Source organism: Salvelinus fontinalis, unplaced genomic scaffold, assembly GCF_029448725.1.
Source record: "Salvelinus fontinalis isolate EN_2023a unplaced genomic scaffold, ASM2944872v1 scaffold_1574, whole genome shotgun sequence".
Taxonomy (NCBI): domain Eukaryota; kingdom Metazoa; phylum Chordata; class Actinopteri; order Salmoniformes; family Salmonidae; genus Salvelinus; species Salvelinus fontinalis.
This window is the reverse complement of record NW_026601783.1, coordinates 21,235-34,774: the sequence shown is the minus strand read 5'-3', so window position 1 is coordinate 34,774 and position 13,540 is coordinate 21,235. Positions and strand designations below refer to the sequence as shown.

Here is a 13,540-nt window from a genome sequence, read left to right as displayed (position 1 = left end):
AGAGGAAGATCCTCAGAGCATCAGGCCTCATCCCTGCACAGAGGGAGGGGATCCTCCAAACAGCCAGTGTCCTTGTACAGAGGGAGGGGATCCTCTCAGCAGCTAGCGTCACTGCACAGAGGGAGGAGATCCTCCGAACATCAGGCCTTATCCCTGTACAGAGGGAGGGGATCCTCCAAACAGCCAGTGTCCCTGTACAGAGGGAGGGGGTTCTCCCAGCAGCTAGCATCACTGCGCAGAGGGAGGAGATCCTCCGAGCATCAGGCCTCATCCCTGAAGAGAGGGAGGACATCCTCCTCATAGACAGTGTCCTTGCACAGAGGGAGGGGTTTCTTCCAAAAACTACTGTCACTGTGCGAAAGGAGAAGATCCTCAGAGCATCAGGCCTCATCCCTGCACAGAGGGAGTTGATCCTCCTGAAGGTCATCGTCCCTGCGCACAGGGAGTGGATCGTCCCAAAGGCTAGTGTCCCTGCAGAGAGGGAGGAGATCTTCCTCACAACCAGTGCCCCTGTGAAGAATGGACACAATCATCCCCATGGTGGCACCACTGTGGAAATGGGATGGTGGAGCATGTACTCCACCTGTGGATTTCTATTCCAAGAGAAGAGGTCACTTAAACTTACCTAATTAGTACAGAAATTACCATTGTGATAGCGTGAGAATTAGCTGTGATAGGTAAAATGTATGGCTCATGTGAGTGTATATCTGTAATACTTTCATGCATTTTCTACATAAAACAGGTTTAGCTCCATTTTACTTTGACATTAGTCATTTAGCGCTCTTATCCAGAGCGACTTACGAGTGTATACATTTTCATACTCCAGTGAATCTCTCCAGGATTTCACATGGATTTTTTTGATATTTGCGGATAAATATGCTAGATTTTGCAGCAATATGCATTTGTTTTGTCCAATTTGTTGCAAAAATGCACTGTCAAGAGAAAAAACTGTGTTGATGTGTGGCTTGATTGAACCATATTATGCAGTAAATGTGCGGTGATTGGTTGAAATTGCGAGCTCTCTTTTTGTACTGTGGTAATGGGTCAGTTCTATGCAATAATATTGTGATGACGGGACTATTTTATGCAGAAATTGTTTGGTGATTGATCAAATTTGTAAGCACTCGCATAATATGCAGGGAATTGTTGATTTTGCAACCAAAACAATGTGATCGCAGAGTCCTGGAGTAACCTCCCAGTTATCCCTGTGACTGCGTGTAGGTTAAGATTGGGTTGTAACAGAGTATCAGAGCGAGACGTTTCTACCTGTCAGCTAGTAATTGTTCTGTATGGTGACATGAGCAGAGTGGCCTGACTTCTCCCACTTATTACAGATGTCCGACTTAGATATGTTGAGCATCCTGCTATGATGTCCATCACCAAGCCGGAACACTCCGAGGCCAACCCTCAGTGCCAGACTGGCAGCCGGCCGGTGGCTGAGCCCGAGACCCCTGCTGTTCACAATAACAGTGGAGGCTGGCTCAGCTGGGTCTTTGGTAGTGGAAGAGTTAATAAGAAGGAGGTTCATCTACCTGAGGACAAAGACAGATCTGTAAGGAACTGGTTATTAACACTATATTCTATGTAGAGACAATTGAGTGGATTTAAAAAAAAAAACGATTGTGGCTTGCTTCACATTGCTAATATCTTCATCCTCAGATTGTCCGGGATCCAACTCTGCACAGATGGGTTAACAAAACTGAGCCCAAGGCTGAGGTACACACTTAAATTCAATGAAATTAAAAACAGTGAACAACCATTGTATTTTAACTGTGATAATATTACTAACAATTTGGAAAATGTGTTGATGTTTTTTACAGAACAAGTGTGTACCACCACCTCCACCGATGGGGACATATGGATATCAGGGGAACACTGGCAGTGTCCCCGAAGGAGTGAATCCTTACTCTATGAAAGCAGGTGAATATTGCTTTAGAATTCATGTGGTTTAACCAAGACTGTCAGCCGATCATAGATGTCCCTGGTGGTCTCCTGCTAACACATTTCCCACTACCAGCAGGTCTATGGGGCAGCAGATACCCTACAATGCATTACAATGATGGGACCAACTCAAAGCCTCCAAGCCATGGGCCTGGACTCCTTCCTAGATAGCTCTCTGGCTTGCTCCCTCCTTCACACTTTGACCTCATGGCACCAATGGTTGTGCCACCTGACACTCTACCCTACTGAGGTATGACTCTACAAAAAAACTTCCAAATTGTATCCATTCATCATTAACTGAGATTTTTCTTTAACATAGCAAGTGGCTGAAATAGCAAGGATGTTAACTATTTTTTATTTTTGTTCAAGAGGCCATTTGCCCAGAGTGGATTTGCCATACATAGATTTTTTCAGCTTTAAAAATCTTCAGCATAAAAAAGTATTAAAAGATGATCTTTTAATTAAATCTCTCTTTTGTGTCCTCATGTTCACATTAATTTGATGTGTTCTATCATCATTTACAATGCTTATTGCTTCTGCATTTCTTTAGACAAGTGTATATTATACACATATATTTTATTTTAGACATTACAAAAACATATTTTTGTGCATTTTGGATTTCCTACATTTACCTGTACAGACAAGTATATTTTATACATATCTATTTTTTTAACGACATTTTTGTATGTATTCCATAGACAGAACTACATATATTGGAATCGAACGTTCGCAGAGATTGTTTTGACTGGAGTGATGCTTAGGACTTCATTAAAAAATCTATCACGTTTTATTTTACCACTACAGTCTGTTCGTCGGACGAAACTGGAGAAAAATAACTAGTGTCGAAAGTAAACATCGGCACCTCGATGGTGTCAACTCTGCTTATGTCTGCGTAATGAAAAGGTAGGGGGGAAATAAAAAAACATCTGGTCTAGCGATCGATGACAAATTAAATGGTGCCCGTGTAACAGTTTTACTTCTGTCCCGAACCAGTGACCCTTTGCACACATATACAACAGTTACCCATCGCTCCACAAAAGCCGTGGCCCTTACAGAGTAAGGGGAACAACTACTGCAAGGTCTCAGAGCGAGTGACGTCACCGATTGAAACGCTATCAGTGCACTACCCCCCAAACTAGCTAGCCATTTCACACCGGTTACATCCAGCATAACCCCTCATTCAATTACGCCAGTGGCAAACAGTGAAATGTGAGGAGCAGGAACAGCTATAGCCCTCAAACTCACCTCTGGGTCTCAAAGCCAGTTCCACTGCATTTCTCCATTGTTCTCCTGTCATCGGGGACTGATCTAGACCTGGGACACCAGGTGGGTGCAAGTCATTATCAGTTAGAACAGAAAACCAGCAGGCTCGTAGGGCAGGGGAGCGTTTCCCAAACTTGGTGTGCATTTTGGTTTTTGTCCTAACACTACACAGCTGATTCACATTACCAAATCTTGATGATTAGTTGATTATTTGAATCAGCTTTGTAGGGCTAGGGGAATAAAAAGAAAATGTGCAGCCCTTTGGGGTTCAGGTGACTGAGTGTGGGAAGCCTTTGTCATAGGGTGAAAGTTGAATACCCCTGGACTGTAGGCTGCACACCTTGGGTCAAATATTAGATTCTGTAGCTGTGTATTTTATCAAAACAATTCTGTTCTACAATGGTTCCTTTCCTTAGTTCAGGGTAAGTAGTAGCAGGCCTAGAAGAGTCTTATGCGACGCAAACATTTGAGTTGTGTTCTTCCTCCTTTTAATCAATCATAATAATTTGTCAAATGCCTTACAGGTTGTTTTGGCTATTGTTGGCAGCTGTGGGCATACAAGCACAACAGAAACCTTCTATAAGTATGCATTTTTCACCCTACAAGTTCAAGCACTAAGCGTTTGACAATATATATTTTTCTGTTTTTTAACTAACCTTTCCCATTCCAGATGACCTCAACGCTGAATGCCTTGGTAACGTTATTCGTTTGAGTGTCGCTCCTCTTTTTAAAGAGGTTGATGCTGTGTTCAGTGAGTTTGTCTCTTATGATTCTCCTTTCATAAATCATAGATTGATATTGTTTGTCAACTATTGTGTTCACACCATCTCCATCCCTTCCAGATGACACACAAATCATAAACCTGACGCCTGGCCTTGCTACTCAGTGTGGATTCAGCTTTAAATTTGACCCCATGGGGAATGCCATGTTTTTTGCTTCTCTTCAAAACTGCTTTTCCCAAAACATGGTAACCCTAAGCACTGTAGTGTTTGCCTTTCAGTGTCACTGCATTTGCAACCCATAATGTAGCAACGTCATTTTATTTAACCTTTGACATTGAGTCATGCTGAGACCAGACTCTCTTACAGATAAGCCCTGTATACACAAAGATACCAGTCAATATGTGCATCACTAGATGAAAAATGTAATAATTGAAAACAAATACATTCTTCAGTAAAAAGGTCCTCAATAAGCCTGAGTTGCTAATTCATACAATTTTAGAGCATGGAGGTTATTAGAAGTACGGTGTCAGAAACATTTTAAGCAGTTTTACCACCCCTGGGTCTGCTATCTCTTACCTCTACGTTAACGATGATGTAAGGTACAGCAGAAGTTTATGGAGGGCTTTCAGAGGGCCAGCCAACTTTCTGATACAGACTGCAGTGATGTGTACTACTGAGCTCTTCTCCTGTAGTGTGGCTTCAATACAGTGGCAGCTGCATTCATATAGGCAATTTTGCCACAGTCTATAACTTGCATGAACGTCAACTGAATTATTTGTTTCTGCTATATAATGAAAGGCTTTAATTATTTTTTTCCTTCCCCCTTCATTTTAGGATGATAAGATGTTCAGCTTGGTCATGCAGTTCAGGCTGCCAGGAAACCACATGAATGAAGACCCTGTGTATAGAGTGGGCAAAACCTGTAGCTACACCCCCAGGACCTCCCGAGAGATTCTGTGCGACCGCAACTACATGGAGGCAAGTGAGCAGAGCATGCCCCAAAGGACATGTTTACGGTCGAGCTTGTTGTACTGCCTGTATAAATGATCTGTCTAGAGCTACAACTGTCCAGTGTTTCATTTCTTCTGCTTCTGTGACACAACGTAGAGGGTCTTGACTCTCAATTCAATACTCCTTAATTTAAGGAGGCGAGTGGACAGATTGAGAACTGGCCCTTGATTTCGTATTGTATGGGAGGGAGAAAATGCATAGGGAATAATGGCCTTTCTTCTCTAGGTGTCTGTCAGAAGGACTCTTCCAGACATCCAAACCGTCCCTGAACAGCCCACTGGAGGCCCGAAAGCAAGGAGCGGCAACTTCCGGAGAGGAGCTGAGGTAGCCATATTTCAGTTTCTGTAATTTCACTACAAGATGGCGCTATTTGTTGACAATTTGTTTAATTCCTGTTTCCATTTCCTGAGACAGGCTGTTGCTTCAGGATACAAAATGACAACGGTTGTCTCTAGTCCTAGCAAGAAGGTCATGAGTGTGGATGAGGTCCAAAGAAAGGGCTATGCAATAGCCAACACTCCCACACGGCTGGTGTTAAGAAGCCCTCATAATGCAGAGGAGACATACCTCCAGAATGTAAGCTGACTTTCTCCACTTCCATGAACTGGGTCATGTTCAGTAGAGCAAAAATTTGGAAACGGTGGCCCTACCTGAACTCTGCAACATATTGTTAATACGGTGTGCCCTACTGAACACGGCCCTGGTGTGGTTGCCCCCTGAACAGGTAGCTGGGGTTCCGATGCGGGTGCTCTCAGCCTCAACCTTCTTTGAGCAGAAGTGGCTGGTTACTCGAGTAGATGCCACGGCTGTTTGCTCAACACCAGGTTGAGTGTGAAATAATGGACTAACTTGGCAAATTAAGATCCTATGAACCCAGTTCTTAATTGGCTCCAGACAAGACTTTGATTTGTTTTCAGTTGCAAAATGTTCTGTTATGATGTGTACTTGGTTTCTTGTTTCACTGCAGGGGCAGTGGCCTTTACTCCAGAAGTGATCACCTGGTACATGCCCAAGCACATAGACCCACTTTTCTCCTCTGATGCCTTCACCATGTTGGAGGTGTACATGGGAATTGATGCTAAGAGGCTGGACACTGAGGAAATGGCTGCCAGAAACTACTCGGTTTTAGTCACAGAGGCTCATATTATTGTTGAAATTCCGGTGGGGGCGGTTGGCGGCTATTTCAAGGTCAGCGTTGGATGAGTGACATGTTCCTGTTTAATTTCTAAATCAAATCTTATTTGTAGAGGCCTTTTTACTGCAGCAGTTGACAGTGCTTTGCAGTAACCCTTTGCCATCTCTCATGGGATAACTCCTAGAAATGTTGTCTTCTGTTAAATGTTTCTTAGTGAGCAATTGTCTGCTTAATCAGGCTAATATACAATGGATTGTTGGGTGTGTATACAGCCTGACACATTGGATTTGAAAATCGTGTGAATGTTGCAAAAAATGACACTTAAACATACTCTACTGTTTGTCCTTCAGCCGCTTGAAATTTGAGACCAAATATCCACATTAAAGTATTGTTTACCTGACTTTTTAGGGAGCCGGTAGCTTTGCCACTCAACTGAATGCAAGCAATGTTCGGTTACACTCGGCTACTGTTTACATATTGTGTTTACTTTGCGTGGCGGTCGCTTTGGAAATGCAAGTTGACAACCATATGCCTACCAGCTCTCTAAAGTCGGGTAAACAGATATTGTCTTAAATTACGAGCGGCTGAAGGACAAAACACACAGATAACCGGTAGAGTAACATTCTGGCTTGTAAGGAACATTTAGCTGTTTTTGCACTCAACTTGTGTATTACAGCCTGACTGCATCACTCGTCTCCCTTTACAGAGCCATATTCAGGATGACCAGTACTTTGTCACTTACACCATTGAGCCCATGCTTGAGTTGCTGTGGATCGAGGAGGTCGCACACGAGGACACACGCTACAAAGTCCTCTTCCCTATCACAACACCTCCGATGGCCAGGCCTCCACAAGTTCGCAACTGTGAGTCTGGTTTAGTTAAATAGTGCCTATGGTAATTTGGGATGCCTGAGTTGTTCATTAGGCACAAAACAGAAGAAAATGTACTGAAACGGGGAGGCAATAACAAATGTCCATTTTCGACTTCAATTGTAGCGCATTTCAAAATGTTTTCCTTGGTTTGCCAATGAACAGACACGCCCTTAGACACAGTTCCTGAGCATGCAGTGTTTGTGCTTGAGTTGGGAACCTTCAACCTTGATGTGGAGCTGCTGAACATCACCTTTCCCACCATGGTGCTAACTGTTGCAGAGTGCAACGCCAGAGGCTTCAATGTTCAGGAGCAGAGATCCCTGGACAACACCTTGAAGAGCTTCAGGATGGAGGTGCCTTTCTCAGACCCGGTGGTCTTTAAGGAGGTGTGTGTCTGTTAAATTCAAAGCCACACGCAGTGATTTGTACATGCCCTAATAAGTGGGCCACCAACAAAATATAAATAATGGCACAAGTGTTTCCATTATTTTGGTAGTTGTATGCAGTCACTTGACAATAGTGCTGAATTTAGAGGAATGAGTGCAACATTACTTCAAGTATATAGTTTGTTTTAATAGTCCCCATATGTACTTAGTTGTCACTTGATATTGAATAGAGTTCTGTTACAACAATAATGCTATCAATTGACCAATGCTTTTAACTTCACTACAGAGAAGGGCGGAACAAGTTGTCACAACCTTCACTCTTCAGCTGATCTACGGCCTGGTCGTCTTTCCAGAGTACGCTCCTTTCGCTCACTCTGCCGTTGTGGACGCTGTACTGCTGGACATTGGTATGTCTCTGGACTAGGCCAAACTACTGTTGAATGGCTTCCTCTCGTTAATGATTGCAGTGAAAGCCCAACTAGCGATACTGTAGGTTTTTCCTATGTGGTCTCTACAAAGAAAATGTTAAGCTTTAGAGTATTTGAACCCAGTGTCCTGTTCGTGGTTTGCCAGGATCGTGTTTATTCTGAAAACAAGGTTTTTATCCTTGGACAAGTTCAAGTAGTACCTCCCTGTGTTTCGTGCTTAATAAACACAACCCTGTTTGTCCTTGTAGTGCCACCCTCAGTCACTGGCAACTGTGATCAGGAGAACTTTCACATCACTGTGGACTACAGGAACCAAGAGCCCTTTTTCGTGGTCTTGGTTGGCAAGCGGCTGCTTAACCATGAGCTTGCGCAACAGTATTTGACAGAGGGTGACGCAGACTTCACCATCACGTTGCCCTTCTCTTCGCCGGACGCAGTGTTTGAGGTACGATGCTCTCCCAAAACATGTTAACCTAAATTGCAGCAGCTAGCCTCGCTTTCCTTACCCTGTATACATGCATACAATTTTGGACTAATGAACTCTCCCATTGGTTCCCAGTCGGTTCACCCGTCCTCTGTCAGGAGCAGGCTGGATGTGGCTCTGAATCCTTACAACAACATGACCATCAAACACTTTTCCCTGGCTTGCAGCTTCCTCAAAACGCTGACTGGTTGGTTCTCAAACAATTACTTCCGATAAATAGTCGTTTGACATGGTTACCTAACCTGGGTTCCTTGCAAATACTGTGAGTCTAATAGTAGTGCCAGATGGGCATGGTTTGCACTTTTGGTGCTATGCTATTGGTTCTACTGTGCTCAATGAAGTGTAACAAATACAGAACCTGTCTTTTGCTCCCCCACCCCCAAGAGTGTTTCTCTAACGGAACGATGACTGCGCTGGCGGTCAAGGTGGAGTCTGCTCCCAGTCTGAACCCCGGTCAGCTGACCCTGAGCGACCCCGCCTGTGGTCCCACCTACAGCGACGATCGCTTCGCCTACTTCCACTTCACTGTCAACTCCTGTGGCACCACCAGGAAGGTAAAATGACTATTACCCTGAGGTGATGGGTACTGTGTATTTACGGACTGTTTGCTTCTGCAGGCTGTAATAAGTCAATTCCCCCCTACTACATAGTTTATCAACAATGTCATGCTGTATGAGAACGAAATCTCCTTGCCAGATGAACTTGAGCTGAAGCTGAATGGCACGACGTCTTCAGAGGAGGAATATCAGTAAGTGCATTACGCATCACAATTGTAGCTATTAGGTTTTTTAAATTCTTCACCAATTGCTCAATACTTTGTATACAGGGAAAATGTGCCTCTACTACCAGTGTGTCCACTCCACTGCTTGAAGTTTCCCCTACATCCCTCTTTTTAGGTTAAAGGTTTCCTGCTACTATGTGGTCAACATCACTCGCACATTGGTCTTCCTCACCAGGCCGCGTGACAACGAGCCTTTTGCCGAGACTGGGACTGGTCGACTAATGGTCAGAATGAGACTCGCTCAGGGTAAGCGTGCACAAATTCAGAATTTCAACTTGGCCTCTAAATTCTAATCACTCCTGATGATCTGGAATATAGAATCTTTGAAGGTGTCCTTTACAAAACCATTCCCAAAAATGTAAGCCTTATGATATATTACTCTTGCGTTCTGAGATCTACAGGTGTGGCTACGGAGTAACGGTGAGGAGCTGATTTGGGAATTTGTCAGAAGCCTCTGGTGTGGGGGGGGTTAATCGGGGCACAACAGGATATGATAAACGTGTGTTTCTTAATGGACAAGTTGAGATGGTACCTTGCTGTTTTGTGCCCACCGGTTGTCTCATTCTGTGTTCCAGACGCCTCGTATAACACGTTCCACCAGGAGGAGGACTATCCAGTGGTGAGGTACCTGAGACAGCCTCTGCACTTTGAGGTGGAGCTGACCAGGTCCTCTGACCCCAAGATAGCGCTGGTGCTTGACCACTGCTGGGCCACCCCCAATGAGGACCGTGACTCCCGACCCCGGTGGAATCTTATCATTAATGGGTAACTTGTTGTTTTTGGGCCTAAACAAGTGTTATTCCACAGGTGTGGTTCCTGAGTAATTAGCAACCTATCATGCTTGGCAGGCCATTTACTTTGGCTACCGTGGCTATGCCCCCATCCATAGGTCATGACTGGTCACAATGATTTGAGCTTAAAAACGATGTGAGCAGTATGCGGTCTGTCACCAGATCTCCACCCAAATGAACCCTTATGGGAGATTCTGGCGCGTAGCATCACACGTAGCATCTCGGGTACTCCGAGATCCCTGGTGTCTTAAACACCATACGTCAGTTGAGTCTGACAGACGCTTACGTGATAACCTGACTGCATTGTATGGCGTTTGCTCATATTCGGAACCACCTTCAAAAGTGTTTTACACACGTGTCCATTACAATCTAGGCAAGAATCAGAATGCATGAATTGCTCTGGCGCATTGCTTGAAATTCTTAATTAAAATGAAGTACTTATTTTGAAAATATGATACCGACTGTCTATTCGGCAACTTTGGTTAAACCACGATCAATTGATCAATATTCAGGTCGCCTGTAGTCTGACCATTCTGGATCATTTAGAATTTGAAGAACCATTTAGAGGGACGTCTCACCACATGAGAATGCATTCATGTCAATGTAATTGAATATACATGTTGGACATCCGTCATTTACCTAGCTATAAAAGTTTTTGCAGTAGACAAAGTAATATTGTTGATGAGAAATGCTATGGCATTGCTAGTATGACCCTCCCTTGACAAATTAAATGCATTTTTTTTTCAAATAGGCAGCCCAATTTCTGTTTTTAAATAAATAAAAAATGTACTAAATCAGATTCAGGTCTGATGGGCCAAAACCAACAAACTACTGTCGTGACCTTGAATTATCTGAGGACTGTTTAATTGTTACCCTACTCTAAAGAATCGTGTTAGGATTTGGGGTGCCGAGGAAACGGTTTTAAAGATACTGTCTCCCGACTTAAACTCTAGACGGTAGAAATCTATTACATTGCTAAAGTCAACTTATTAACTATTACATCGTATCCTCCTCGCAGCTGCAAGAACCCCAGCCTTATGATTCAGTACTACACAAATTGGTTTAATATAACTACTAGCTAAACACACAGTTCCCTAGCGGACTGACACAATATGACGGCTTGTTACGATGTCTCCCCCACCCATGGTTCCATAAGGGACACTTATCGTTGTTACATTTTTGCATGAATGTATTTATGTGGGATTCCGCCGTGGTTGGGTCTTCTCTCTGATTGGCTCCCTGAGGTCACAATGTCAATAGTTGTTCGTGGCTCCAATGACTAGTCTTGAACGGAACTTCATGATGGATTTTCCTTTCACTCATTCTGGAAGATGGGCTAATCAACCCTGTCGCTGATTCCTCAGTGGGTGATGAGAGTAGGATGGTTTGGATATAGTAGCAGAATGGTCCCACTGAAGTTAGCTTTTCTAGGTACTTGGCTCAAACAGCTAATCGGCTGTACCAGTGACTGTCTGCCTGAGGGGTGTTTATTCTCCCTCGTGTTGGTATTCAGGTTTCGGACCACTTTGGACATGAGCTGCAGCTCGCCGTCCTTAGGAAGGTGCGTTTTGGAAAGTTCCAACCATTTCAAACGTGTAGCTAGCGACTCACGGTTTTCTGGTCTAATGTTAATTTCAGTTACCAATCCTTTTATGCACTCTGGCCGCCGGGGACAATTCTGTCAGTCTGACCCGCTCTCTGATGTCACTTGTGGCATAGCTACTTACTATGCACATTTTCTAGGAGTTTCTCTAATATGTTCAAAAGTGAATACTGGAACAATATTTCTAACATAAGACTGGTCAGAGATAGAAAAAGAATGTAACGTTGATTTTTAAAAAGGAAATACTGGAACTAGAAAAGTGCTCACACTACAGGTAGGAAGTCTTGAGCCTTTACATTGTATATGAAATATGTTGGGGGTTTTTCAAGACCGAGGTGAATTTAGGAGGGGTAAGAGTTTTGGTGGGAAAAGCCTGTTAACAAAGACATTCCTTTAGTTCATACTGGAGGGGGAGAAGGAACCCACTTCTCCTGTCAATTTACAATGGGTTGAATTGATCTGATCCTCACAGGACAGTCATGACACCACCATAAGACTTCGTACACAAGGCGGTTGGGGTTTAGTGTTCTTGTTCCTAACTTAGTCCCTCTCTCTACACTGGCAGTTGTGAGAACCCGGAGGATCCGTACCGTGTAGTCTTCCACCCGGTGGTAGCTGACGCCAGGGTCCACTTCCCCCCTCACGTCAAACGCTTTGAGGTCTATATGTTTTCCTTCGTCGAGGATGCGGTTGAGCAGAGTGGCCAGGTAACAAATTTCACCCAACAATCTTTAGGTTAATTTTGTGAGTGGCAATCATCCCTTTAAATTTATCTGACACCATCAAATCTTTGATTCCTAGGTCTTCGTCCATTGTGATGTGGTCATCTGTGACGCCAGTAGTCCCTCTGGCGGCCCCTGTAGTGGACAATGTGTGAATCAGGACAACTTGAAAAGAGGTAGGTCTTGTTTTATGCTTTCCAGACCCTGTCAGACCATAACTGAACTAATAGGTTCTCTCTCTCAACAGGTCAACGACATGTCAAAGACCTCTTTGAGGAGCCTCATTTCTATGTTTCTTCTGGATACATTCTTTGGGTGTAATGTCTTGTTCTAACATGTCAAATAAAGTGTTCTATATAACAATTACGTTTGTTTTACTTGCGTGGCAACAATCCTAACCGTTGGAGCTAGTATCTGATTTGCGTATAACACCAAGGCGCATGTACTTTAGTGGATGTAGTAGGCTTGTCATCTGACGTGTATCAATCAACCCTTTTGTAAGCATGGAACTCTGAACCATCCACACCAATTTCCCGTCTAGGACGAACAATGGGTGTCAAAACAAAAGCTTAATGTCCAGTAGGAAGAACTGACTCAATGTTATAGCAGATGGTGGCTTGTGAGGCCAGCAGGGCTGTGGTTGGCTGCAGGCCCCAGGGAGCACAGCAGTGTTGGGAATTTTCAACTGAAATTACTACTTTACTTGATACCTCTCACTAGCTTGGTTTCCATCCAAATATGGATTTTTCTTTAATGATATGCATGGTCATCTCAAATGTGGAGAGCTTGACTTTCTCACTACCTGTTTTTTGTAAGAAGTGTTGACAAGCTGAATGTACCGAGCGGTCTGGTTATAAAACTACTAGCGCACAGCTCGGACACCCATGCATACCCCACAAGACATGCCACCAGAGGTCTCTTACCAATCGCCAAGTCCGGACTACAGAAGGTACAAAGTCATGAATACGTTGCAATCTATTCCGCATCAGGATCAGATTTAAAGAAACACCTTACGGAACAGCGGGGACTGAAGAGATGCAGCAGTTCCTCAAAATTGCGAGTTGCACCGCGGGATTGCTCCAGACCACAAGGGGGAGTTGGCGCACTGGAGGATGAATTAGTTGGGTAACATGGAGAAATAGGATGTTTCATTTACATAATATGCTTATGTGAGTTGTCATTAGAATGTGTCCCTTTGGACTATACTGTTGACAGTTGCACGTTTCCCTTCTCAGCTAGGGCTCAGTCACTTGGGGCCCAGAGAGGGGTGACGTCAGAATGGAACATTGTCTTCATATGTGAAGGGATGGCGTGATTAAGGGGAAACCAATTATCTCTTGTCTCAACAATGTCTGTGCGCAAGTCACTACCCTCAGTGAGCTTGTCCAGGAGTGGGGAGAA

General features: G+C 43.9%; 2 protein-coding genes across 5 annotated transcripts; both read left to right on the top strand.

The window, feature by feature from the left end:
* Positions 1–9: 9 nt before the first annotated feature.
* Positions 10–3,950, top strand: LOC129849616 (protein transport protein Sec16A-like). Of its 3 annotated transcripts, none has more exons than XR_008758670.1 (6): positions 10–610; positions 1,335–1,552; positions 1,660–1,716; positions 1,821–1,920; positions 2,018–2,191; positions 3,875–3,950. XR_008758670.1 is itself a non-coding variant. In XM_055916434.1 (5 exons), exons 1-5 carry the CDS (start codon positions 520–522, stop codon positions 2,110–2,112), a joined length of 561 nt encoding a protein of 186 aa, XP_055772409.1. In that variant the 5' UTR covers positions 10–519; the 3' UTR covers positions 2,113–3,927. The 3 variants fall into 3 exon arrangements, 1 of the variants encoding a protein (XP_055772409.1); XR_008758669.1 differs by having other exon boundaries at positions 2,746–3,927; XM_055916434.1 differs by having other exon boundaries at positions 2,018–3,927.
* A 76-nt stretch (positions 3,951–4,026) lies between these two features.
* LOC129849615 (uncharacterized) lies at positions 4,027–12,502 on the top strand. 2 transcript variants are annotated; one of them, XM_055916432.1, is made up of 18 exons: positions 4,027–4,171; positions 4,761–4,904; positions 5,163–5,261; positions 5,352–5,513; positions 5,662–5,761; positions 5,905–6,125; positions 6,779–6,935; positions 7,107–7,330; positions 7,617–7,737; positions 8,007–8,203; positions 8,318–8,429; positions 8,627–8,796; positions 8,893–8,990; positions 9,139–9,269; positions 9,599–9,788; positions 11,983–12,124; positions 12,219–12,315; positions 12,387–12,502. In XM_055916432.1, the coding sequence occupies exons 1-18, from the start codon at positions 4,118–4,120 to the stop codon at positions 12,458–12,460; spliced, it is 2,493 nt and encodes an 830-aa protein (XP_055772407.1). In that variant the 5' UTR covers positions 4,027–4,117; the 3' UTR covers positions 12,461–12,502. The 2 variants fall into 2 exon arrangements, with proteins under 2 accessions (XP_055772407.1, XP_055772408.1); XM_055916433.1 differs by having other exon boundaries at positions 4,068–4,171; positions 5,393–5,513.
* Positions 12,503–13,540: the final 1,038 nt, after the last annotated feature.